This window comes from Uloborus diversus, chromosome 4 (genome assembly GCF_026930045.1).
Source record: "Uloborus diversus isolate 005 chromosome 4, Udiv.v.3.1, whole genome shotgun sequence".
Lineage (NCBI taxonomy): Eukaryota > Metazoa > Arthropoda > Arachnida > Araneae > Uloboridae > Uloborus > Uloborus diversus.
In genome coordinates this window covers 168890527-168917835 of record NC_072734.1, presented here as the reverse complement: position 1 = coordinate 168917835, position 27309 = coordinate 168890527, and the positions used below count along the sequence as shown (strand labels likewise).

Below are 27309 nucleotides of genomic sequence, written 5' to 3'. Positions count from 1 at the left end.
GTATTCGAATATTTCCGAGAGGATAAGACGTTTAATGTTCCAGAAACGCAAGGCGTTAAATGCGAGGAGGTAAGCCTTACGTTTCGTCTTCGAAGACAACTGCACGTCCTTCGGCTTCTCCCGCCGCGGAAGAACGCATGACGTCACTTCCTGTGCCATTTGACGTCACAAGCGCTTGAACTTTAAAAATTAATTTATAAAAAACTACTTACCGTATCGCAAATTTTTTTACACCTATGATGTTCATACATGTTACTCTAGCGTATAAAAATAAAATTGAAAAATCGAAAACTTCCCTATTTGTATCGCTTTTCAATTTAGCACTTTTTTTCCAAAGCAGAATAAAAACTTTTTCTCCCTCTCGTTTTTAAAGAACTCACAGCATTTCTATGCCCTCCCCACTGAGTAATATTTAACGCTTTTTCTGTCAATTTACAACTTCATGGAAAAAAGAAAACATTCAAATCTTTTGCGTCTGAAAACTATCGTAAAACCGACAATTGAAAAAGAGGATTGAAAGGAAGCGATCTGGTGGCCAATCGATGCCATTCTTGAGATAACAAGGATAAAGTCCAAAATTGTACTGTCTGACCACGGATTGTATGGAAAGACAAACATCCGTTTTACAGCCGGAAATGGACAAATCTATTATTTTTTAGCGATGCCAGCTTTTGCAGAAGTAGAGTCTCATTCAAATGAGCGGAATACTCGCATCAATTTTTTACTTTTCCTCCTTATTCACATAGATTCGTCTTATCTGAACATTTGAAAATTCCATGCAATCTGTGGTTGGACAGTAGATAACGACACGTCCGCCATCTTGGGGCTAAACGATGCTTTATTGCTATGTCTGCTATAGTGACGCAACGTGTCTTGTTTCTTGATTTTGGATTCTTATTTACTCTATTTAAATCACGTCCGCCATCTTGGGGCCAACGATGCTTTCTTCCTATGCCTGCTATGTGAAACAACGTGTTTTGCTTCTTGATTTTGGATTCTTATTTACTCTATTTTAATCACGTCTGCCATTTTGGGGCCAAATGATGCTTTCTTCCTATGTCTGCTATAGTGAAGCAACGTGTTTTGCTTCTTGATTTTGGATTCTTATTCAAACGATGCTTTCTTCCTATGTCTGCTATAGTGAAACAACGTGTTTTACTTCTTGATTTTGGTTTCTCTTTTACTCCATTTTAATCCCCAATCAACAAGCAGCACAATTAAGAAGCAAAACACGCTACTTCACTATAGTAGACATGGGAAAAAAGCGGGGTTTAGCCCCAAGATGGCGGACGTGTCGCTACTTATTCTACAATTCAAGGCTTTGAACAGGGAGAATGATGAACAATAATTCTTAACTCATCAGAACCAGGGCTGCAAAGTCGGAGTCTGACTAATTTTGGGATAAAGGAGTCGGGAGTAGGGAGTCTAAGGTTTAAAGTTCCCAAGAATCGGAGTCGGTCATTTTGTCTCAAAGTCCGCCACTCTGCCAGTGCTTGAGGAGTCGTAGTGATTTGGCGGTAAAGGAGACGGAGTCAGAGTTTGCAGTCGAAGGTTCTAAAATTTACGGAGTCGGAGTCCGAAATGGTCATTTTCTCTCCGACTCCGCAGCTTTGATCAAAACTTGCGTCAAAATGCAATCCTTAGAACTGACGAATGTGAGATTTTTTCTCACACTACCTTTTTTCCTTAAAAATGGTTTAAAATGTTTTCAGTAGAAAATATGTCATTCGAAACATCACATGTAATACAAAATAATAAAACTTGCTGAAACATAAAATATTTGATGTACTTTTTTGTCGGGATGTGATTATTTTGCTCACGGCGCGAGATCTAGAGGGTTGATAATCGTTTCTGTTCTTTATAACTTTTCAGAAATAAATTACAGTAGACTCCCGATTATCCGCGAGCGGTTTATCCGCGGGGCGGATTATCCGCGAATCAATCAACAATCACGAACATGTATTTTCGCAGTAAAAAGCGAATACCAGTGACTGTTTTTTTTTTTTTTTTGAAAAATTGTAAATTTACACTCAGTTGTTTTTGCTTGATTGATTGATTTCATTTAATTTTCATTATTATTATTATTATTATTTTTGTGCGTTCTTCGTCGTACATACACTTGTTTGTTATTGATGTTAAGTTCGGTTGTGCAAAAATACAAAACATTTGTACTGTACTCTATATATATTTTCACTGTTTGCAGAAAGTGTTATGCATCAATACAGTTAAGAATTTGAGATAGGACAATTTTTACCTGATTTGTCCCCCATTTTAGTCTTTTTGCGGTTATCCGCGATTTTTATTATCCGCGGCACTTGTGCCACCCAATTCCGCGGATAATCGGGAGTTTACTGTATTTTTATTATTTTTCTATATAGATTTTTAAAATCTTTTCTTTAAAATGAGGAAGAGCTTTATGTCATACCCTGAACCCCTGCCATGCACACACAGAGAGACACTGTTTAATTACTTTACTTACATTGAGGTGTAGTAGTTTTAGTAGGAGTATCAGTTTCCTCTTCTTCAAATACTTGATCCGTGAAGAGTAAAGCCCCGAAGTATGGATTTGATGTAGGTTTGCAAGCAATGACTAATAGAAAAGAAAGGTAAAAAGTGCATACTGATGACTAATCAATGTAAAAAATATAAAAATAACATGACATGGAAATACGGACAAGAATCATAACGGCACTAAAAAAATGTTATTTAAAAACAACTAACCAAGTAAGTGTATAAATAACGCCTTCAAAATGAGTAATATAAATAATATTAATATTAATAATAATAAAGTGTTTCCATACTAAAAATAAAACCGTTTTTCTTTTTTTAATCAAATGAATATGCCATAAAAATTATTGGAAATATTTTAGTTTTCAAGAAGTGCAATATATTTCATAAAATTAAAATGTTGCGCGGAAATAGTTCTTATACAGGTAAATCCATCAGTAAGTAAATGAGTGCAATTTCATTTTCAAAAATTCGTAATATTATTACGAAGTCTGGCACCCTTCAAGAAATTCTTTAAATAAAGACAAAATTCTTGCGAAAACACAAGAAATCTATTTACAAACCAGCTGTGTCACCTGGCTTTGCACGCTAGACCTCGAAAATAAAAGTTATGTCAAGTGACTCGTGTTCACCCATCAGGCTTAAACAAAACAAAAAAAAAAAAAAAAAAAAAAAATCTGTAAAATTTTTTGACAGATGGCGGAAAAATAATCAAAAAGGAAACTATTTAACCCCCTGGTTAGAGGAAAAGCCTCAATAGAAAAGCAAGAATTTTATTTGTTCACAGTCGAGAAAAAAAAATGGCAACAGATCTTTCTTTTCAACGACTTTCCTCACGCTAATTAAAATTGAGCACGCAGCAGACGATAAATTTAAGGATTTAAAATTGATTTTCCCTTCCTTAAAAATGCTTATATCTTTTCTCTTGGTGGTTTTGAAATTCGGAGAATGTATATCTTCTAAAATGCATTTTCTGTGAGCTTTCGAAAGAAACAGAAATCAGGACAACTGGATAATTATTTCGGTCAGAAAAAGCCATTTTCGGGTCCTAAAATTAAAATTCGAACGGTTTAGTACTTTTCCGGCGTTCGACCCCCCCCCCCTCCTTCGTTCCTTTTCGAGTGCCCAAGTACCCCCTGCCAAATTTGGTCGATATCAGACATAAACTGTGGATTTGTGTAGGGAACATCAGCACCCCCCCCCAGAGCCATTGGTTTTAACATAAATGCAAATTCTAATACAGTAGCTTTTGCATATGAAAGGGATGTTCTGATTAAAAAAAAAAAAAAAAAAACCGTTGAGAAGGTGTATTTGATCAAAAAATTTCCTTCAGAAGGTATTTTTGATCGGAAAACCCGCTCCAGAAAGTATTTTTGATCAAAAAACCCGCCTCCAAAAGGTATTTCTGGCTGCGCTAGTGGGGAACATACATCCACACATACATGTATATGCATTACAAAAAAACAGAAAATGATGAATAGTGCTCAACGTATGAATACTTATAAGAAATACTAGCGGTACCCGCACGGCTTTGCCCATAGTTGAAAAATAAAAGGTCATTCGGTTCGCCTGTATATTTACGAATAATGGATGACGAATTTCTCGCCAATTGGCTGTGTTTATTCGCTCTCCCATTCCTCGTCATGATGATTTCGTAATTTACTCGTCCATCTTATGATAATTTTGCTCCGGAAAATGTTCTTAAAATTGAAATAGAAAAAGAATAAAATCTAATTTTTGAAAAATCGCTTCGAAGTGCACACCCCCATGCTACAAACTAACTTTGTGCCAAATTTAATGAAAATCGGCAGAACGGTCTAGGCGCTATGCGCGTCACAGACATCCTACAGACATCCAGACAGAGAGACTTTGAGCTTTATTATTAGTAAAGAAGAATACTAACGAGGAAACAACGTGATGTCATCAGGATATAATGAATGTGTGGCCCCAGTTTTGGCGATGAACCTCGTGAGTGCTCGTTCAACATCCCGCTTTTGAGTAGCTGCTTTCTCTCGAATTACTTCATAATCAGAAACAGGTTGTCTGTGAGTCTGAAAAGAAATTCAAAGAAATTACTTTGACATATTTTATATTGTTCGGATATCAACATATAGACATTTAAACTGACTGACAGCAGTTTTCGCGAGTTTTGCTTAAGAAGTTAATTTTACATAAAGACATCATACTGCCCAAAAAGGAAACTAAAATACAAATTTGAAACATTTGTATACTGTACTCCTGGCAATGATGTTCCCATCAATATTTCTGAGGGTATACTCTCAGTAATCCATTACGCACAATATGTTTATCCGTATATGCAATCATAAGGCGTTGATTCATTAAGTGTTAAGAAATATGAAGAAATAAGGTTAATTGTGGGAAAATGTGGTTAACATGATAAAATTATTTTTGCTTCAGGAACATTAAAAAATGCAATCATAAAATCTGAGTTTTAATGAAAATTTTTGAAACTTGAGGGTATAGGGTAACGGCACCAGTAACAGACATGCTTAAGACATCGCTCTCAGGTTAACTCAGTTTTCTGAGCCTTTTAATGTACTTAGACTTTTAAAACTACTTTTCTCTCATGCAACTACATCTCATCTAATATTCCAGGCCCCACAATGTATGTCCGTAAAAATTTTTAGGTCCAGAGATTTTCTCTTTAGAATCTTGATCTGCAGGTGTTCTAATGTGAGAATATCTTGGGTAGACATGTTGAATCCTGCGCGAAATAATTTTACAGGCCATCAAAAATAGCGGCCATTTTGGTTCACTTGCTCATTACGTTTTTCTCAACGTGCGTACCTATAAATTTAATTTTAGTTTTGAACTGAGATTTTTGGGGCTTAGAAAGTCAATTAATGTAATAATTACGTCATGAAAGCCGCTATGGCTATTACCACAATTTTTGAGTGAGATATCTCCGACGTTTTTCGTTTACCATTCTAGTTACTAAAAAGTGTACAAAAATTAATAACTCTTAATGAAACCAAACGATTTTAACGTGTAAAATCTTTTGTGTAAATCAATATTTTTCAAGGTCACCAGTGCAGCCATCAATACCTTCTGGGGGGGGGGGTTGATGAAAAAACCTTTTGAATGGGTTTTTTCAATCAAAAAATACCTTTTGAAGGGGATTTTTGATCAAAAATACCTTATGAAAGGGTTTGTTGATCAAAACAGCCCTTTTATTTGCATAAGCTACTGTATTAATATGTGTATTCATGTTAAAACCAGTGGCTATAAGGGTTTTTCTCCTCCCCCCCCCTTCACTCCGCCACTGTTCAAGGTTATTATCGTCTGCTATCAAAGTAATTATTTTCGAGTAAAACTATTCCACGGTTCCAAAAATTTTTTGTTTCATGTTTTTCTGACAATAACTATTTAAGCAATGACTGATATTTCTAAACTGAGTTCAAAAAATTTTAGTGGGCAATTGAAGACTTCTTGAAGACAGTTTTGACAAACGAATATGTAGTTTGTCAAGAGGAATCAAGAGAAAAATTATATTCTCCGACAAAAGCGTGTTCGTGAAGCTGCTGAAATACGCAAAGACGCAATATTCAAAAACGCTGCAAGAAAATATAGTGTGTCATTGCAGCAACTAGTGCTACAAGAAATACACGCGAGGAGAAACGCTAAAAAAATGGTTAAAAAAATGCACAGACTGCTGCGAGTTTATATGCACATCCAAACTGTTAAGTTCTTATATTCGAAAGTATGAGCGAGAAACCAATACAGTGTGCGCAACATCTATCCTCAAAATTTGAATTGTTTAAAAAGGCAAACTAAATATTAAAGCCTCTTTTAAATTCTGGGCATGGATTTATTCTTTCAGAAATAAAAGAATTAATGCTCAATGCTGAATGTAGATGAAAATGCATTGGTTTATATTAATGAAATAAAACTATTTATCGTAACAACGTACAATGAAAGCATTCTTTTCTGTGCTTCAGAAAGAAATAATGAACCTTTGTTGTTTTTTCCTATACATTTATCTCCAAAAGTACTTGCTGCTGCTTTTAGCTCACAAGAAGCCATGAAGACTGCAGAAAATCATTGAGAATCTTGAGAAAATTATTATAAAATGTTGATTTTAGACTACAAGAGAAGTTCTGCTAAGCGAGTAAAGATGGTTCAGGATGCTCTTGGGTCAAAGGATGAGGAAAAAAATCAAATAATGATTCAATCGCTACGAAAAAAAAAATTGAAAGTTTGAAAACAGAGATTGAATTTTTGTTAAGGGATGTAGTGACAAATCGGAACTGTGCAGGTATTGGGAAGTGTTTCGTTCATTAGTTTCACTTGTAAAACACTTGGTTATTGCTGATCGCGAAGAAAATTACAAATTATACGTTTGGACTGTTGAATTACTGTTTCCAGCCTTTCGTGTATTTGATTGCATTATTTATCTACTATATGCAACATGGTACTTGGAGAGAATAAGGGCGCTAGAAAATTAGTGTCCCTACCTGTAGGAAAAATTCATTCAAGGTAAATTTGTTGTTAAAAAATAGAATGGTAAATTCAATGCTATGAAGTCAGAGATGAAGTTGGAAGAAATAATTCAACGGTCACAGAAAAGTACCGGAGAAATTGCAGGGCAGACGAGAAAAAGTATGTTGCCGAGTGGCATTTAGAAGTATCATGAAATTTTAATGATATGCAATGTGTTTCGCGGTCTTACTAGTTCTCACTTAATGGATCACTGTGAGAGTGTCCGGCATCATTATTTTTATAGGCATTCGTAGCCAGTATTTTGATAAATGTCAAAAGACTTGTTGATTTTATCTATCACCATATAAATCCTACGAGATTTCTGAAACAGGGCAACCTAACAGCTTTCTCAGTAAACGACTTGTGAATGGTAGTGTCAAGATTCGCCGCCTCAGCATCATGAATATGATGAATCATTGATTAGAACAGTACCGCCCGTTTAGACTGGATACATTTTGTTTCAAAAATTGTCTGATTTACTTTCAAAAGTCAACCTACCATGCTTTGATGCACACAGTTCTTCATGAAATATCACTTCTAAGCCAATGGGAAAGAATCAACTTTAAAAAGGGTGCAGAGACATGGAAATAGCGAAAGAAAGGGGAGAATGCATTAAAAATATTTTGGATTACGACTTTTTTCTAACGAACAGATTATGTGATGGTCAGGGGCGTGCACAGAAATTTTGGGACCCGTCACAAATGACTTTTCTGGGCCCCCTTCCATAGTGTTTACCCATATATTTCACCCCTAGTTTTAAAAATATTAGGCCCACTTCAGGCTCAGGCGCGGGGCAACAGGTTTCTCTTCTCCCCCCCCCCCTTTTTATGCCCCTGGTGATGGTGATTCACCTACCAAGCTAGATTACAGAAATATCTGTTGCCAGAACATTTTTAATTTAGCAAAGTATCCCCAATAAAAATTGCACTCGTTATATACAGTGACTCCCAAAAGTGTTCGTACACTTTGAAATTCTTTAGAAAAATCAATATAACTCGAAACTGAATTCGAATATGAACTTCAATATTTTTTCACATCATTCCTATGTCATTCTAAATAGAAACCATTGGTTTTTTTCAAAATATTGACGGATCTTCTTTTTGAAATGGGTCAGAAAACGAAGAGACAGAGAAATAACACACCACAAAAGTCATCGTACACTCAAATATTTTCGAATAAATTCATGATTAAAATTATCATATGCCATTTTATTAATATTTTTGCATTGTGTTGACCCTTAAGAGTCATTTGGCTTTAATGTTTTGTTTATTTATTCCTTAATATTGTGCTTATTACTGTAAAATGGCTGGTATTCGTAAAAACCCACAAACACCATTCAAAATTTGAATTTTTTCCCCACAGTAGTGGTAAATTGGTTTGAAAGGTCTCTAAATTAGTTAATTTATTTGTTTGTACAGTAAAGTGCTTGATAAAATGCTTTAAAGGAAGGAATAGGACCGAAAACAAGGTAAGAAAAGGTCAACCGGCAAAGTTGACAAAACGTGATCGGAGATTTAAAGTTAAAAACATTATGAAAAATACACATTTGAGTGCTGTAAAAGTTTCCGCAGAGTTAAATGAAACATTTTATATTTAATTTTTACCTAAAATTGTTCGCCAAGTTCTCTGATTAGCTGGATTAAATGGGACCTCTTCCCGCAGAAATTTTCTTGGTCGTTCGAAAAACAGAAAGCTTACACTTTTCGCCGCAAAATCAATGATAAATAAGCTAAAAACGTTTTAGAATCACGTCTTACTTACAGATAAAAATAAATTTAACATTTTTGGCTAAATTGTTGTATAACAATATGTAGAAGAAAAAATTAGGAACTTAATCTTAAGAACTTAGTTGGATCAGTTAATCAGGACGGTGGAGGTTTTCTAGTGTGAGGGTGCATATCAGCATCAGGACTTGGTAGTTTGTAATTTTTTGGTGAAATAATGAATCATGCTGTTAATTTAAATATTTTAAAAACCAATTTTGAACTCTTAGCCAAAAATTTGGTTATTGGAAACAACTTTGTTTTTCATCAAGATAACGATAAGAAGCACATGGTTTTCAACGTTTGCGTCTAGGGCCTTGAAAATTGTCCTAAAGTTTAGGAAATACCCCCTCAATCTCCAGATTTTAACTTAATGTAACGTATTTAGAGATATCTGGAGGCTAGATTACGAAAATAGGGCTTTAAAACGAAAATAGAGCTAGAAACAGTAAGACTCGAAGTGTGGTTGAACACTTACTCAGAAATTACGCAAAAAAAAGAAAGAAAAAGAATGAAATCTATTCCCAGACGTTTAAAAGGTGTTATGAATACTGTATGATATTCTACTAATTAATAACTTAATAAAAAGTTAGATTATTCAATAAGATATAGACATTTTATAAAGTGTACGAAGACTTTTGTGAGATGAAATTTCCGGCACTTTTTGGTTTTTGATTTTTAAAAAATTAAGTTTTAATATTTTTAAAAAAAATTTCATGTAGTTTTGTTAAAAATTGATCATAGATCTTATAATTAAATACCCATTCCGAAATATTAATTCTAACCAATGAATTGGGGCCTATTTCGTTGAAAGTCGTAGGTGTACGAAGACTTTTGGGAGCCACTGTATTTCATGTCACAACTCCGCTAAATAAAAAAAACTTTTGGCGAAGTTATCAGCAATGTTCTGCACAGATTCATTTCTCTATGCTTTTTTCATGAACTTCATGTCTTGTTCGATAGTTATTTGCAGCATTTTGTGAAATAATCAGAAAGGATGAGAAGAGAACCAACTAAGGGCACAACAAACCTTGCTGTAATTTTCAGAAAAACACTAGTACCTATGCAGGTAGAAAATTTCTGGTCTTCAGTATCAAATAAGGAATATTTACAGTAAATAGCACGCAAGGAAATAGAAGAAATGTCCGAAAATGCTACATTTTCATCAATTGCTAGTGGTTTAACAGTTAATGAAGAAGCAATCTGCTATACTTTTCATAGAAGATTTGAGACAGATCATTGAAGAGCTTAATTAGAATAACTCATTATAAGATGCAGATCTACTAATTTTTCGACACATAGACTGGGCTGAAAAAAATGGTTCAAAAAGAGTGGTACGGCATCAAATGATACTGACGTCCGTCGTAGTGCAATAACATGAAATGCAAAAATAGATCGTAACCTTTTTTAAAAGTACTAATCTTGTATTTTTCGTTTATTGTGTTGTTGAAGAAACATGTATGTGATAAACACGAGTTTAAAATGAGCATTTTGGATTATTCATAAAATTTCGTACACTTTTTAGTATCTAGAATATTCAACGATAAATGTCAGAGACATCTCCACTTAAAATTGTGGAAACAGGTAGAGCGGCTTTTATGACATAATTAATACATTAATTGACTTCCTAGACTCCAAAAGCTGCAGCTCAAAATTAAAAGTAAAGTTGTAGGTACGCCCGGTACGAAAAACGTAATGAGCAAGTGAACCAAAATGGCCGCTTTCTTTGATGGCCTGTAAAATTATTTCGCGCAGGATTCAACATGTCTACCCAAGATATTCACGCATTAGAACACCTACAGATCAAGATTCTAAAGAGAAATTCTCTGGACCTAAAAATTTTTACGGGACTATATTGTGGGGCCAGGACTATAACGTTTGGCTGCTTCTGGATCCTCTGAATTGGTTCATTCTATTTTTATTTGCTCAATTCGTTTTTTATGTTTTTACAGTTTCCATTCCATGTAAAGCATTTGAAAAAGTAAGTTTTAATCAGAGTTTCATTATCGCTTTCTGCAACAGAATGGCTGTTCATTGGTTGCCCACTTGCCTATCAAACATTGTTGCTTTGAAGAAGTCTTTTTCTGCTTGCTTTTCAAAGTATAGCCTATTGCAGACTGAATTAACGTCAATATGTGTGCTGTTCCATGCATATTCATCAGAAGGGGCCATTAATAAGGAATAACGTTCGTTGAGGGGTTAGGTGACTAGTCTACTGGTGCAAAAATTTATCGGATGGGTACTCATGAACGCTTATTACCAAAGGGTTGGTGCACTATCTTGTTGTTGACTGAAATTAACCTTCTTTTTCAGTAATTGTGGCCATAACCGGCAAAAAATTCCACGGTGTGAATTTGGTTAGCGATAAACAACAGAACGACAAGGTCGTACATTTTTTTTTTTATTCATTTATGCTCTCCCAATAAATGCAACATTTTAAAATAATTGTTTCCTTTTTTTTAAAATAAATATTTTCCCCATAACACTATAATTAACAAACTGAACTGATGGAAAACGAAGGAACAACGTTAAAACGTGATCTTGCTTCTTGTATTTATGTAAGTAACCCTAATTCCAAATAAATTCTTCTCTATTGCGAATTGCTTGGGAAACAGCTGCATTAAAAGAGACAATGGTTTACTCATTTAAAAAGCCAATCTGAAATCGAGGTATAATGTGGTTATCATAAGTTGAAGTTTGACCTTGGGAACGTGTACTTCTTTTTGGAGTTATAGAGAAGGGTGGTTGGGACTGAGTTGGTTGGCTTACTTTCGTTGTAGTTTTGCAAAAGTATTCCCACTCAAATCCGCGCCAATAACACACCCGTTTTTCACAAAAGTTAAATTATCAAGGTCACGCCTCAATTTATCAGAGCCACGCTATATATGAAAAACACTGCCAGCTCAGTCATTTGAAGCCGAGGACTGCAGTTTTGTGCTTATTAGCACTCATCAGCCCGGCATAGGAAAGTGACTGAGCTGGAGATGGAAAACCTCTTAAGGAAGCCAAGAGCGCCAAACAAACTGGTAGCCAATATGGAATTTGCACTGACCAGACGAGTGACCGAAGCAATGGTTCGGTTCAACTCAAAGATTGATGGCAAAGCATAGTAAACTTACACCCATCAATTTTCAGAAAGCCTGAATGAATGTAAATTGAGAGGATATTAAAAAGCAAAAAAATACAGTGGTGGTAAAAAAAAATTGCATCACACGCGCCGCAAAGGAGAAGAATATCATCCCGACTGCATTCAACACACAATCAAGCATCCCGTATCCCAGATGATTTGGGGATGTATTTCTGATCAAGGAGTTGGTGGGCTTCACTTCGTGCAAGGAACAGTAAACGCTCAGGTGTATATTGGCATTTTGGAGGAGAAATTGCTTCCTACTATCCAAGATCACTTTACTTCAGTTCCAAACGTCATTTTCCGGGATGATTCTGCTCCGTGCCATAGGGCAAAACTGGTAAGTAACAATTAAAAAACCTTTATCCTGCCATTAGACGTAAATTGACATGGGGTTAAGTAATACTTTTTTTCTCTAAACTCACACGCAGGTTCAGAAATGGAAAAATGAGCATGGGTTCAGCAGTTTTCCTTGACCCGGAAACAGCCCCGATCTACGTAAACAATTATCGGATTCCTGCTGTTAAATGTTTATTTCATAAGTTTTGCAGAATTTCACATACATTCATCGTTAATCGATCGACCAAAACTTTTCACATAATCCCATTGTTGTGAAAATGCGAGGGTGATGCAATTTTTTTTACTAGCACTGCATAATCAAATAATCGTAATAATTACAGGTGTCCTTATGTACGTATGTGGATCAGGAAATGGAGGATAATGTTCGGGTATGTAACTTGGCAAAGACCGCTTTTCTCCTGCTTGTAGAATTCTCGATATTGATGACCGTGGCAAAGATGCAGCTGAAATACAAAGGAACAATAAAAAATAACTACAAAATATGAAAATGGGATGCTACATATAGAAATGTCTGCAAAAACCTATACTGAAGTTTTGTTTTGTTTAGAACTAGTAGTTCTGTGATCCGGCTTGGCTGTTTTTAACTGTGCACGTTCTAAAAGGGTTATTCCATGAGACGGAATGGGACATTTGGAGCAGTTTTATCAGTAGATTTGGTTTTACGAATACAAATAAAACAAGCTAGAAATTTTATTTTTGATAGCAACAGTAAGGATTTGTCACAAAAACGAAGTAGAACATTAAGTTACTGCTTTTAAAAAAAATACTTGAAGAATATACAGTAAAATGCACGTGGTGGATTTTACTGTATAATTGCATTGTCGTTCCATTATTTTCTTTAAACTGGCTAACTTTTGATGTTCTACATACACCCTTGAGCAAATTAATTGAAACAAATTCGAAAAACTGAGAAAACTAAGAAGAAATGGTATTTTATTTATATTTATATACAATCAGAAGTTTTTAGTGCATAATATGATGTCTAGGACTTTTTACTAACATTAGGACACGATTCGGCGTGGAATCCACCATTTTTTTTACAATCATTTATAATGTTTTGGTCCTTGTCCCAAACATATATTAGAGCAGTTTTTGGCATCTCCATAGTTGAACAGTTCGTATGTAATAGACGATTCTTGCCTATATCCCAAAGATTTTCAACTGGATTGATATCAGGAGCAATCCCAGATCATTCCAATGTCTCAATTTGGTTCTCAGACATGATTTTCTTGACCATTTCGGAAGAATGGAAACGATCTAAATTCTGCTGGAAAATTCCCGTTCCATTTAGGTATTGTTTTTTCAACTCTTGTAAAACTTTTTTTTCCAGAATGGTAATATATTGCTCAGAACCCATCATACCCTAAACAGGATGCGAAGAACCAACCCCACCGTAACCGAAACGACCCCAAAACATATTCTTTTGAGGGTCTTTTACAAATTGGTTCACGTTCTTTCGCCTGGAGATCTCTGCACTTGTTGAGTTCTTTGGCCTAAAACAGTGAAATTGCTTTCGTCGCTAAACAGTACTTTCCTTCAATATTCAGCAGTCCAATTCTTATATTTTAACTCCCACAAGTAGAGCTTTTTCTTCATTCGTTGGGTCAGAAGCTGTTTCTTCATCGGCCAATAGGCTGCAAAAAAGCGCCTTGGAACAGTAAATGGGCTAATATTTATTCCATTCTCTTTTGAATCTCTATTAAATGCTACGCTAGTCTTTAGAGGGTCTTTGTTTCTATGAATAAGTAGAAAGGTGTCATTTCTTGGTGTTCATTTCGATTTTCGGCCACATTTCCCTCTTCACTTTGGAAATATGGATCCTATTTCTCTCTTTCGTTTTATAATTCGGCTCACAGTTGCAATACTAACGCCAACTACCTTTGAAATATCTCTATAGGTGTTCGGAAAGAGTAACAATCTTTGCCCACTTTCGCAGTGTCAAATCCATCGCAGGCGATAGTGAAATCTCAATTGACGTGATCATACTTGCAGCTTTCATCTTCAGAAATTCCTTCACATCTGCTCTCAGAACTCCCCTGCTTGGGTTAAATTAATGTCAGGTAAAGGATTTGTTCATCCCATAAATATTTATACAAATTTTAGCTTGATTGGTGAATAATACTTGGAAGAATTTTTAAATTATTGGAAAAAAATATTTTGTTTTAATTAATTTGCACAAGGGTGTATTTCTTGTGACAAATCTTTATAGATTTTAATAAGATGGCATTTAACATTTTTCTTTCTTTTTTTTTCCCAATGTAGCCATGAATCCCTTTGAGATTACACGTGAGTTGAAAATCATGGAACCACAACACAAATACGAATTGGCTCCATCAGAAAATTCATCAGCAACGAGCGGGAACAAAATTGAAGCATTGTAAGATTGAATTTTGGCTTTACAATTGAGGCAGTGAGAAGCAAGGGAATGTAAGTGTACCTTTTAAAGTTTCGAGTAAAACGTGTTTAAAGTTTAGATCCTAGGTAGACTTCCATTGAATTTTTGTTCTAAACCATTATGTACAGCAGAAACTATCAGGGCTACAAGTACAATCTCTATCTCCAAAACAGAGGAGAGGTTCTCCTACCATTTGCGCTGATTATCTCCAAAATTTTTAATTTGGCATTTACATCCCTTTGCTTCTCTGCCTCAATTGAGCTTGAAACGCTTGATGTTAGATAGACTATAAAGACTTCTCATTACATTTAACTAGCTAAAGTTATTTTTTCTAATTTCAAGCATAAGAATGCTAGTTTAAAATGTAGGGCTCTTAGAATAATAATCTTTAAAACCGTTTGAAACCAAACATAAGCATTAAAATGCAGAAAGCAATGGATGGAAGAACTTACGAGTTGGTAACGAGATCCTGTTCGGGCGTTTGGCATACGTAATTAATGACTCGACATCTACACCTATAAAATGAAGAAATTAAAGTTAAAAAAGACGTACAATTTGATAAAATAACTGAAGGAAAACAAGCATATTACTATTGTAGTAAATAAACAAGAGTAAAAACGAAAAGCTCATTTGATGAATACTATTAGGTTAAGTTTCACTCCCACATTCGAAAATTTATATTCAATGAGAGAAAGCGTAAATATTCAAAACAATGTTTTCCGATTTTCAGCCGTGACCAATAGTGGTATACGTGAGGGGACATAATGCGTCCTGCAATGTCTTTCAGTGTGGAATCGCCGAAACCTTTAAAACTTAAACGTCACTTCACGAAAAAGCCACCGAGAACATACGAAAAGAGATTTGGACTTATTTCGACGTCATGAAATTGAACAAATGCATCAGTGACTTGAAGTAACAGGAATAATGTGTTCGATAAAGTTAGGCAGTAGCGTTGGCATCGTATAAAGTTGCTTTGGAAATTATTAGGAAAAAATCTCCTCTCACGATTTGTGAAATGCTTATTAATCAGGGGTGCCCACGGGGAGGATCATGGCGCAAGTTGCGCCATCAAAACTTTTTTTTTTTTGGGGGGGGGGATTTTTTAATTGTTTAAAATTTATTTATTTAAATTATTTATTTTATTTTATTCTGTTTATATTTTAGTTCATTTATTTATTTAATATGTGTGTGTGTATGTATGTCAGAAAAAAGTCAGAACTTCTCTAATAAAATAATAATAATAATAGTAAATAATAATTAAAAATAAATAAAAAATATATTTTTTAAATAAATAAATTAAGAAAGAGAGCTAGAAATAAAAAAGGAGAAAGGGTTGAGCAAAATTTGGGGGGGGGGGGGGGATTTGCGCCATTGAACTTGTGGGGATGGGCACCCTTGACTAATTAACAGGGTCGACGAGAGATATTGTCAGCCTATATTCGAAAAGTAGGGCCCGGCTTTTGGAGGGACCTACTGACTCGGACGGAATAATAAAAGTAAAATAATAGTATAAGTATGGCTAGCTATATATATATATATATATATATATATATATATAAGAAGAACGCTTTTGTACTCACCCATTTCGACAAGAGACATGACGACATCACCCACGATGGCTTCAGATCTGCCGCTCAGTTCACTGTAAGATCGGGTACTCCGCGCCAGCTCTGTCAGAACTGAAAAGAAAAGGATTTAAATTAACCAACTAGTATAGAAGAAAACAATAAGATGTGAACACTAAACTTTAAACAACAGGTTAACATGATACCCAGAAAGGTTTAAATTGGTGTGAAACAAGAAAAAATGATTCGCATTCGAGATAGGGAGGTGGGGGAGCGGCGCTGTGTGCATTATAAATGGACACGAGGTCATAAACGTAAAGTTTCTAGAGTTGAATTCAAAAAATAAACAAATAAATTAATTAATAAAAATATATGATTAATGAAAATACAGCATCAAGGAACACAATTGAAATTACTTTTTGGTCATTCGACTTCATCTGGCGAGTTGAACCATGATTTGTGTATCATAATAGTAAGGGAATAATGATTGTTTCACCATTTAAATTTCAGATGATGTTCCTCTTTCTTTCCATAAAAATGTTTTAACCAGGAGCCCCCCCCCCCCCGGTTATATATCCGCAGGGGTCAAACGCTGCGGAACACTTAGTTTTAAACCTAATTGTCAGTCCCAGTCTGTACTATTAATTTCTGCGAGCTTCTGTCTGTGTGTCTGTAAACCTACCGACTTCGAACTGGCAATGTCTACCAGTTCAATACTGGTACCGTTAGATAGAGGATAACCAGGGGAAGCCATTTTGCCCTGTCTCACCCTCTGAGTCGTAAGGGGTCGGACATCCAGTCTTGAGGATATCCAGGGATGTCCTGATTCAACTAAAATCGTCAAATGTGACCTGCCGCAGGCGGCATTGAGCCACCGCATTGGGCGAACTGGGGTTGATGAGCGAAGTGAGCAGAGGGCGAGGCCCTCTATTATATTAATATAAAAACACATTTTAGGGTTCTATGACCAAATTTAGACTTGTAAGAATCATGACCATTGATCATCCTCCTCATGCCAGGAAAGATCTTAATGCTCATATTACCTTAAAACATGAGATCATCTCACGTCATCTTTATCTTCTTTATCTTTATCTTTACTAATAATAAAGCTCAAAGTCTCTCTGTCAGGATGTCTGGATGTCTGTGACGTGCATAGCGCCTAGACCGTTCGGTCGATTTTCATGAAATTTGGCACAAAGTTAGTTTTCTTTATCTTTACTAATAATAAAGCTCAAAGTCTCTCTGTCAGGATGTCTAGATGTCTGGATGTCTGTGACGTGCATAGCGCCTAGACCGTTCGGTCGATTTTCATGAAATTTGGCACAAAGTTAGTTTGTAGCATAAGGATGTGCACCTCGAAGCGATTTTTCGAAAATTCGATTTTGTTCTTCTTCTATTTCAATTTTAAGAACATTCTCCGGAGCAAAATTATCATAAGATGAACGAGTAAATTACGGATTTATCATGACGTGGAATGACAGAGCGAATGAACATAGCCTATTGGCGAGAAATTCATCATCCATTATTTGTAAATATACAGCGAACCAAATGACCTTCTAATTTTCTACTACGGGCAAAACCATGCGGGTACCACTAGTATAACAATAAACCAGAGAGTAGTACTAATGGGGGAAGCTGAGGTGACATTGTTCACGCGATAAGTTTTTTTCCAGATTATGTAATTATGTTTTTTTTTTTAATATACAGCGGAAGGTTTAAACGCTCGTTTAGGGATGTGTCGTTCATGAACGAACGGGTCTAAAAGAACGAATCTTTAAATTGAAAGGGTCAGAACGATCTGCTAAATAATGAACGACCGTTCTTTTGAACGGTCAACATTTTGGAAAATTGTATTGTGCACTTGTGTGATAAAATCAGATTTTATTAAAAAAAATTGCAATAACACTTATCTTCTATTTTTTTAACTCTCAATTAGTCGAAAATTTCCCTTTTTCTCAATGCAGTATAATATTGTATTCATTTCGAACCATCTTTACTTTTTGCTTTATTCATTTAGTGGAACCCGCACGGCTTTGCCCGTAGTTGAAAATTAAAAGATCATTTGGTTCGCCTGTATATTTACAAATAATGGGTGACGAATATCTCTCCCATTTGTTATATTCATTTGCTTGCCAATGTTACTGTTCCACGTTATGATTTTCGTAATTTACTCTTCCACGTTGTGATAATTTGCTGGGTAAAATTTTCTTAAAATTGGGGGGAAAAAAAGAACAAAATCAAATTTTCGAAAAATCACTTCGATTTGCACACCCCCATGGTACAAACTAACTTTGTGCCAAATTTCATGAAAATCGGCAGAACGGTCTAGGCGCTATGCGCATCCAACAGAAAAACTTTCAGTTTTATTATTAGTAATAATTAGTGGTATCCGCACGGCTTTGCCTGTAGTAGAAAATTAAAAGGTCATTTGGTTCGCCTGTACATTTGAAAATAATGGATGATGAATTTCTCGCCAATTGGCTATGTTCATTTGCTCGCCCATGTTACGGTCCCACGTATAATAATTTGCTCGGTAAAATGTTCTTAAAATTGGAATAGAAAAAGAACAAAATCGAATTTTCGAAAAATCGCCACGAGGTGCACACACCCATGCTACAAACTAACTCTGTGCCAAATTTCATTAAAATCGGCAGAACGGTCTAGGCGCTATGCGCGTCACAGACATCCAGACAAAGATCCAGACCGACTTTCAGCTTTATTATTAGTAACTAGTGGCACCCGCACGGCTTCGCCCGTAATAGAAAAATTAAAGGTCTTTTGGTTCGCTTGTATATTTACAAATAATGTACGGTGAATTTTCTCGCTAATTGGCTTGTACCGACGTTACAGTTCCACGTTATGATAATTTCGTATCTCGCCAATTGACTTGTGCCCATTTACGGTTCCACGTTACGATAATTTCGTAATTTATGATAGTTTTTTTTTTCTTAAAATTGGAATAAAAAAATAACCACATCGAATTTTTGAAAAATCGCTTCGAGGTGCACAATCCCATGCTACATACTAACTTCGTGCCAAATTTCATGAAAATCGGCCGAACGGTTTACGCGCTATGCGCGTCACAGACATCCTACAGACATCCTACAGATATCCTACAGACATCCAGACATCCTCCGGACAGAGAGACATTCTGCTTTATTATTAGTAAAGATAGTGGCACCCGCACGGCTTCGCCCGTAATAGAAAAATTAAAGGTCGTTTGGTTCGCTTGTATATTTACAAATAATGTATGGTGAATTTTCTCGCCAATTGGCTTGTACCGACGTTACGGTTCCACGCTATGATAATTTCGTATCTCGCCAATTGGCTTGTGCCCATGTTACGGTTCCACGTTATGATGATTTCGTAATTTATGATAGTTTTTTCTTAAAATTGGAATAAAAGAAGAACCACATCGAATTTTCGAAAAATCGCTTCGAGGTGCACACCCCCATGCTACATACTAACTTTGTGCCAAATTTCATGAAAATCGGCCGAACGGTTTAGGCGCTATGCGCGTCACAGACATCCTACAGATATCCTACAGACATCCTCCGGACAGAGAGACTTTCTGCTTTATTATTAGTAACTAGTGGCACCCGCACGGCTTCGCCCGTAATAGAAAAATTAAAGGTCTTTTGGTTCGCTTGTATATTTACAAATGATGTATGGTGAATTTTCTCGCCAATTGGCTTGTACCGACGTTACGGTTCCACGCTATGATAATTTCGTATCTCGCCAATTGGCGTGTGCCCATGTTACGATTCCACGTTATGATAATTTCGTAATTTATGATAGTTTTTGTTTCTTAAAATTTGAATAAAAAAAGAACCACATCGAATTTTCGAAAAATCGCTTCGAGGTGCACACCCCCATGCTACATACTAACTTTGTGCCAAATTTCATGAAAATCGGCCGAACGGTTTAAGCGCTATGCGCGTCACAGACATCCTACGGACATCCTACGGACATCCTACAGACATCCTACAGACATCCTCCGGACAGAGAGACTTACTGCTTTATTATTAGTAAAGAAGAAGAAGATTTTTCTTCAACCATTGTACTTTATTCGCCTTTTTCTAATGTGTCCATTAGTATTATTTTGTATACCTTGTTTTTAGTCTACTAACAAAATGTTTGGACGGACTTTCCACTTTCTATTCCATGCGCCTGTTAAAATCCTTCTCACGCTTTCTGTCGCCAAAACTATACATACAATAAAACCCCTCCTAACGGACACCCCTCAAATGCGGACAATTTTTAATTCCCCGATTCCAAGGCAAATAACATTATTAAACCCCTGTCCTGTGGACACCCCTCTGTTTCGGACGAAAAAATTCGTCCCGTTAGTGTCCGCATTAGAGGGGTTTTACTGTATTTCTATTTTTCTATTTCTATACTATTCTTTTATTTATTTTCTGGCGATCCTTTTGTCTACTATCTATAATATCCCTTCTTCTATGTATATTAATTTGGCTCTCTTTTTAACAAGCTTAGCGAAATTTCACAGGGATTACTAGGGGTCATTCATTAATTACGTAAGGGTCCCGATGGGGAAGGGGGAGTTGGAAAAATCTCTACATACCCTTCCTTAGGGGAAAGGGGGGGAGGGGGTCAGACCGATTCTTACGTAATATTTCCCAAATCGATATTTTATATTAGAAATCGCGCGGTCAAGTGGTTTTGGTAATGTAAGATGTAAGTAGTGTAAAATATTAAAAAAAGAATCGCAATCTGTAAGGAATGTCTTATTATTAATTAGTATTGCATCATATACAAAAAATATTTGTCGAAAAAACATTCAGTCTAAATTGCTTTTAGTACATATTTCTTTGCCCAAAAAGGTTTTTAAAAAAACTTTTAAAAATAGTGAATTTAATAACGAAATGGAATCTTACGTAAGATAAGGTAGGAGGGTCTGAAAAATCTTACGTACCCTTACATGGGGGAGGGTGGGTTGAAAACTGCCAAAATCATTCCTTACGTAATTAATGAATGGTACTGTCTATTTGTTTTTCCTTATTTCAATATTTACTGCTTTTGTTTTGTTAGTGTTATCCCATGGGTACTATGGGATAATTTTTAAACTTCCTAATATTCAGGTCAGTCCTGTTTTTGAAATTAAACTATTCGATACCCCAGTTACGGTTATTGAGTGAGAGAGTGGGGCGGGGGGAACGTTTTTTAATGAATTACGAGGGGGGGGGAGTTGTAAAAAGTTTGAAAACCACTGGGCAAAAGAGAAGTTGTGTACGAAATGTGAGATACTGTGAAGTTAGTTTCCAACCAGATTTGGTACCGAATGGAAGAAAAACATTAAAATGCAATTCTCCACTTTCGCTCAATTTAGTTTTTAACCCCCGACACACAAAGGAAGGGGGTTATAAGTTTGACGTGTCTGTGTATCTGTCTGTGGCACTCTAGTGCCTAAACGGATGGACCGATTTTGAAAAAAAAAAAAAAAATATTCCAAAGGAGAGCTGATCGAGAATGCTCTTAGCTAGGTTGCATCTTTGAATGACATTAATTAACGAAGATATTAATTCAAAACCTCTAAAAGGCTTTTCGCAACTTTTGCAGTGAAAACATAGTTAAAAATTTTAAAATTTAATACCAAAATAAAGAGAATTTTTTTCCGCGTCTGATAGAATGTGTTCGGATCTTCCATGTTTCATAGAATTCGAATTATAACGTTTTTTAAAGCTGATTTTAACAGCGGCTAAGCCTTTATTCACGCGATTGATCACCGAATTCATTGTTGGCCAACTAAGCACAACATAGCACAACTCCTTCCCTCTCCCACACGCCACACGTTTACTTTTTTTCGCAGTTACTGTCCCAAAGTGGCGTAAATAGCACCCCCCGCAACCCCCACGGTGCGGGAGGGCACAAGCTTTGAAAAAATAACAATATATAAAAACTATGAAAAAAAAAAAAAAAAAACCAAATGGGGGGAGCCCTTATAAATCTTGCGGGGGGGGGGGGGCATACCGAAATCTATGTTCGCTACTGCTGGCCCCTCTTCTATTTCTTGTTACTTGAAACCAGGGACCGTCCACAAACATGTGATGCTTTGAGAGGGGGGGGGGTCATTAAATTGTGAGTTTGTGACAAAGGGGGGAGGAGTTAATAAGAAGTGTGACATCAGGGGCATTCCACGGTATTTTTGACATTTATGTAGAGTCCGTAACGTGACCTTTTTTGCCATAACTTTTTAATTTACTGTTTGATTAGCATATTATTTTATTTTGATCTTTTCCTACCAACACACCAGCTCAAATTAAAATAATTTGCAAATCGAACGGTAAATTAAAAAGTTATGGCAAAAAAAGGTCACGTTACGGACTCTACATAATGTCAAAAATACCGTGGAATGCCCCATCAGGCATTTTTTAAAAGGAAATGATGAAAAATAGTGACATGCGACAAAGAGAGGGAGGGATAAGGTTATGTATGACACTTTGTGACCAAATGGGGAGGGGTTAAAATGTTGAAAAAAAGTGTGACATCATTTATGGAGTAGAGCAAAAGCTAATATCATCACGGAAATCAGGTGCATCAATCACTATATCACCTGTCCCCCGATTTTTCATCCGACAGAGATCACGATAAAATGCATCGGTACCACAGACAAATCCCAAAATCAAGGTTCGATTCTCCCTGTGGCGGTAATGAACGAGTCCATTCGCCTCGAACTGCCCTCAGCCTTCATCGCGATCCACTTCCTCAAACAACCCAAACGGGGCCTCTCGCTAGCCGTGACTGAAGGGTGAGCGCGCATCTCCTTCTCAACTCTTCCTCTCCGAAATTCGCGGCCTCCGAAGACTCCCGAGGTCGCGCGGCGCTTCCGAAGGACGCCGAGCGCGGATCCGCCAAGGCCAAGATCCCGAGAAGGTCGGCCGACTACTCCTTCCGGCCCCGATCGCGCGAGCCGAGTTCCTTGGCCCGAAGCCTCCTTACCTCCCCTCGCCGGCGAGGTGGAGTCGCCTCTCCCAACGCCGGGCAGAGCGAACCACGCCGATTCGAGGGGTGCTGTGGAAATTATTATCCACGTCGTTCATGTTAGGGCTTTCAGTTCAGCGCAGGGGGCCCACAGGGAGGGGGGGATTTATGACGCAATTTGCGCCATCAAAATGGGGGGACGGGGATTTTTAATTTTTTTTATTTGTTCATTTAAATTTATTTGTTGATTTATTTTAAAAGTAAATTATTTGTTTTATTTTATTCTGTTTATATTTTATTTCACTAATTTAATAAGTTTGTGTGTGTGTGTATGTCATTAGCATAGCATAGAACTTTTCTAAAAAAAATATAAATAAATAGTAATAATAATAAATTGGATAAAATTGGATAATTGGATATCGCTTTTCAGTTTCAATAATAATAATAATAATTTTGAATCCCTTTTTATGGACCCCCCCCCCCCGTTGAATTTTTCAGGGGTGACTGCGAGCGGAAAGGGGGCTAGGCCCATCATTTCAAATTTATCCATGGGAGGTGGGGGTCAAAAGGTACGTATTCATTGCATTTTTCATCGAAGCACAACAAAACTCACTCACGGGCATGGAAACATTAATTTCTCAAAGCCGGGGAGGGGGGGACAGCCGCCCCCTCTTGACCCTTTTGAAATGACAGGCCTGTCCATGGCGCCATTGATATTTTCAGGCAGAGGGTGTTTAAAGGGGTTTTTTTTTTTGGGGGGGGGGGGTACTGTATAACATTCGAGAGGGATGCCCATTGCTCAGGAGGGGAAGGGACACTCCTGAAATTATTTAGTAAACTTTCGTTTTAGTGAAAACATGTTGCTGATATTATTACAATAAAAAATTAAATTGTTTTTGCTTGCAAAAATTTAATCGAAATGTGTTTGCTAAATGTTCTTTTTTGTTTTGTTTTTTTAACTGATGGACTTGTACATGGCTAAGATTTCCAAAAGTCATTTGGACCAGAATTTTGAAAAGGGTGAAAGTCTGAAACGAATTCTTCTTCTAAATGAATCCCTGCGAAGAGATGAGTAGAAATTTTTTTTTTTTTTTTTTTAGTTAAAGGATATGCTTTATGAAATTAATCACTAAAAGTATCATAAAAACGTTTCATCTACTTCTCAACATTTTAACAGAAACTTTGTTTTTGTTCATAAATTTGAATTGTTATTTTTCGAATTAGGTTCCCGGATGTATGTCAGTTTTAACAATGCATTCGGTATGTCAGCCTGTGACGTTTTCCAATGCTTGTAAGTTTGTTTTCTTAGATCCAACACTGCTTCCACTCATTGAAGATGAATCAAGACTTATCTGCGCACATTTAGTGCTACTGTTTGATATTTTAAACCGCGACCTTCCTCGAATTTGCGCATGCGTCAGGTCTCTTCCGATTTTATCTTATCAAAATAGGGGAAATATTGATGAGAGAGATAACGAATGTGAGGGGATTTATTTATTTTTGTTTTGTTTTGTTTTCCGTTGGATTCGTTTATTTGAGGTGTTGGTTTGAGTTGAGATTTTTTTTTGTTGTTACTCAAGCTCTCACCCCTTTTTAAAATAGAACCGTTCAACGGTGTTAGTCGCGGCTTTCGAGGTCGGACAGTACTCTACACCTTTTTGCAATGTTTGTTTCATGTTTGATTTTTCAAGTTTTATATTATGTTCTTTGCATTTCTCCCCCTTTTAGAATATTCCACTTCGCTGTTTTTTAAGAAAATTAAAAGTGTCGCTTTATGCGTCTAAACTACAACGCTGTTTTCGGTCAATACACGAAGATATACAAGCAAGAATAATTTCCATGCAACTTGAGATACATTTACTCGACCTTAACCGAAAATTGCAACAACGTCAGAAATAGATTTTATTTGCGTTTCCATGACAGATAATAAAAATGAGACACAAAGCAAGGAGCAAACACACAGTTCAAGGGAGGAAAAGAGCCTTGGTTACCATGGAAACCATAACGCAATGAGGCGGAGCCGTAAAAAGGGGTAATTTTGAACCTACAAAGAGCGTCGTTTAAATGCTAGTCATTTAGCGCTGTAAATTACAACCGACTAATTTTCTGGGGTCTTTCAGCATTATCAACACGCTGGCATGTTGTTGAATACATAGCAGTATAATTTATTTTACATATGCAGTAAAGCTCTCAAAACAAATAGAAAGTTTTTTTAAAAAGGGGGAGAAAAGGGTAAATTAGTTAAATTCATTTTTCATGCTTACTACATATAAATTAGTACTTACTTACATACAAATTAGAAAATGAATTCGAGCTAGAGATGCATTATATAAGCTCTAACATCTAACGACTTCCCTAACAATCAAAGCCCGACTAACTAAAAGTGAGGCCCAAGGCCTACAATAATTTTGAGGCCCCCTGAAGGCTATTATTTTAAAAATGTGTGTATTTTTTGTATAGTTGTAATGCTATGCATAATTCTTTAAGTAATTTGGGGGCCCTTAAGAAGAGGGGGCCCCAGGCCCAGGCCTAGTACGCCTGTGCGGTATTCAGGCCCTGCTAACTATTCCTAAGTCAGGGGTGCCCACCCAAAGGGGGTCATGGCGCAGATTGCGACATTGAAACTTTAAGGGAGGGGGACTGTTTTAAGGGATAATTTTTATTGTTTGGGGGGGATGGCTATTGCTTTTGGGAGGTCTTTGCGATACTTAGGGGGTGCGTCTTTGCTCTTAGGGGGGGCACCCCTGCCTAAGTTCTATGTATGACTCGACCCGTTGCCCAACGGTTGGGTATCCAATCAGAGATCCCATTAGGTTCCAAATCAGAAAATTCTGCCAGGGCTGTTATTTCGAATTTTTTCCGGAAGGGGGGGGGGGAGGCGTGCAAAGAGATCTCCTCAGGTAGCATTTGCTTGTATTAGCTTCTTTAAGACTTTTATACACCGATTTAGATTTTTCGATTAAGCTTCAGTTAGTTTATAAGGCATACAATTTTCGGAGTTTTAGATGTGCATCGCTGACAGCTGGGGGGGGGGGGGGAAGCTATCAGGATTGTGCATATACTACAACAGGGGTGTGGACGGGGGAGGGGAGAAGGCACACCTGTTGGCCTGTGCCCGAGATTTTTTAAGTGAGGGGGGAAATATGTATAGGGACGTATGGGCAAACAATATGTGGAGGAAGGCCCGGAAAAAGCATTTGTAACGGTCCCCAAAATTTCTGTGCACGCCCCTGTACTTCAATAACATTCATTCTACGTAATTTTCTATCTTTTGAGTTTTAGTTGCAAACTTGAAATAGTTTTCTTTTTTGCTTCATAAACTTAGCCCCGAAAATTGAAACGAGGTTGAAGTAAATTATAAGCCCGTTATGATACCCAGCCGTAGTCGCCAGATACACCAGATCCCTGCGGAACTTTAGGGAATCTTTTTATAATTTTTTTCTGCATTTATTTGAAATAAATATTAAACCTACCCTTGACTTGAATAGAAAAAGCATAAAAAACAATCCTCTGGATCCAGAGGCGGCAATTAAAACTAAAAGGGGGGGGGGGGCGGCAAAAAAAAAAGACAACTGAAAGCCATAGGATTTTTCGCAGCAGTAAAAAAAAAATTAAATTAATTAAAAAAGAAAAAAAAAGTACAAAATTTTGTCAAAGCTGGTTTTTAGAGCATATGAGTAGCAATTGATAAAACAATTAATTATGATCTAAAAGTTTTGACACTTCTGTTTTTTTTTTTTTTTTTGTAATTTCTAGTTTTGGTTCCTAAACTGGAAAATAAAATAAATGAATGAACCATAAAAAGTGGGAGTAAGGGGCAGATGCCCCCCCCCCCCTCCCCGAATTGCTGCCACTGTCTGGATAACTTACATTGTGTGTGTCCCCAAGTGCATCCCGCCAGATCATCCCCATCTTTTTCCGTCCAATGTCAGCGTTCCAAACTCGTAAACAGCGCGAAACACATTTACGCTTCCTTTTTCAAAATTGTCCTCGCTGTTATTTTTTTAGACCGAATCGCAAGGTCGGGAGAAACCAATGGGAAAAGCTAAAAATTTCTCTCAACCTGAATTTACCTTGAGCCCGGTGGGGTGACCTTGGTGATCAGCCGACGACCTATATCGGCAGCCGTTTGACCTTCGAGAGCCCATA

At 36.7% G+C, this 27309-nt stretch overlaps 1 protein-coding gene across 1 annotated transcript in view; it reads right to left on the bottom strand.

The window, feature by feature from the left end:
• The window catches only part of LOC129221270 (transcription initiation factor TFIID subunit 8-like), a 175498-nt gene that overhangs the window by 2028 nt on the left and 146161 nt on the right, over nt 1-27309 (bottom strand). The window contains exons 2-6 of the mRNA XM_054855726.1: nt 16234-16332; nt 15106-15168; nt 12577-12701; nt 4412-4559; nt 2480-2590 (exon numbers count right to left, since the gene is read on the bottom strand). Of these exons, the coding sequence (XP_054711701.1) occupies nt 2480-2590; nt 4412-4559; nt 12577-12701; nt 15106-15168; nt 16234-16332 (546 nt within the window). The remainder of the gene's footprint in view (nt 1-2479; nt 2591-4411; nt 4560-12576; nt 12702-15105; nt 15169-16233; nt 16333-27309) is intronic.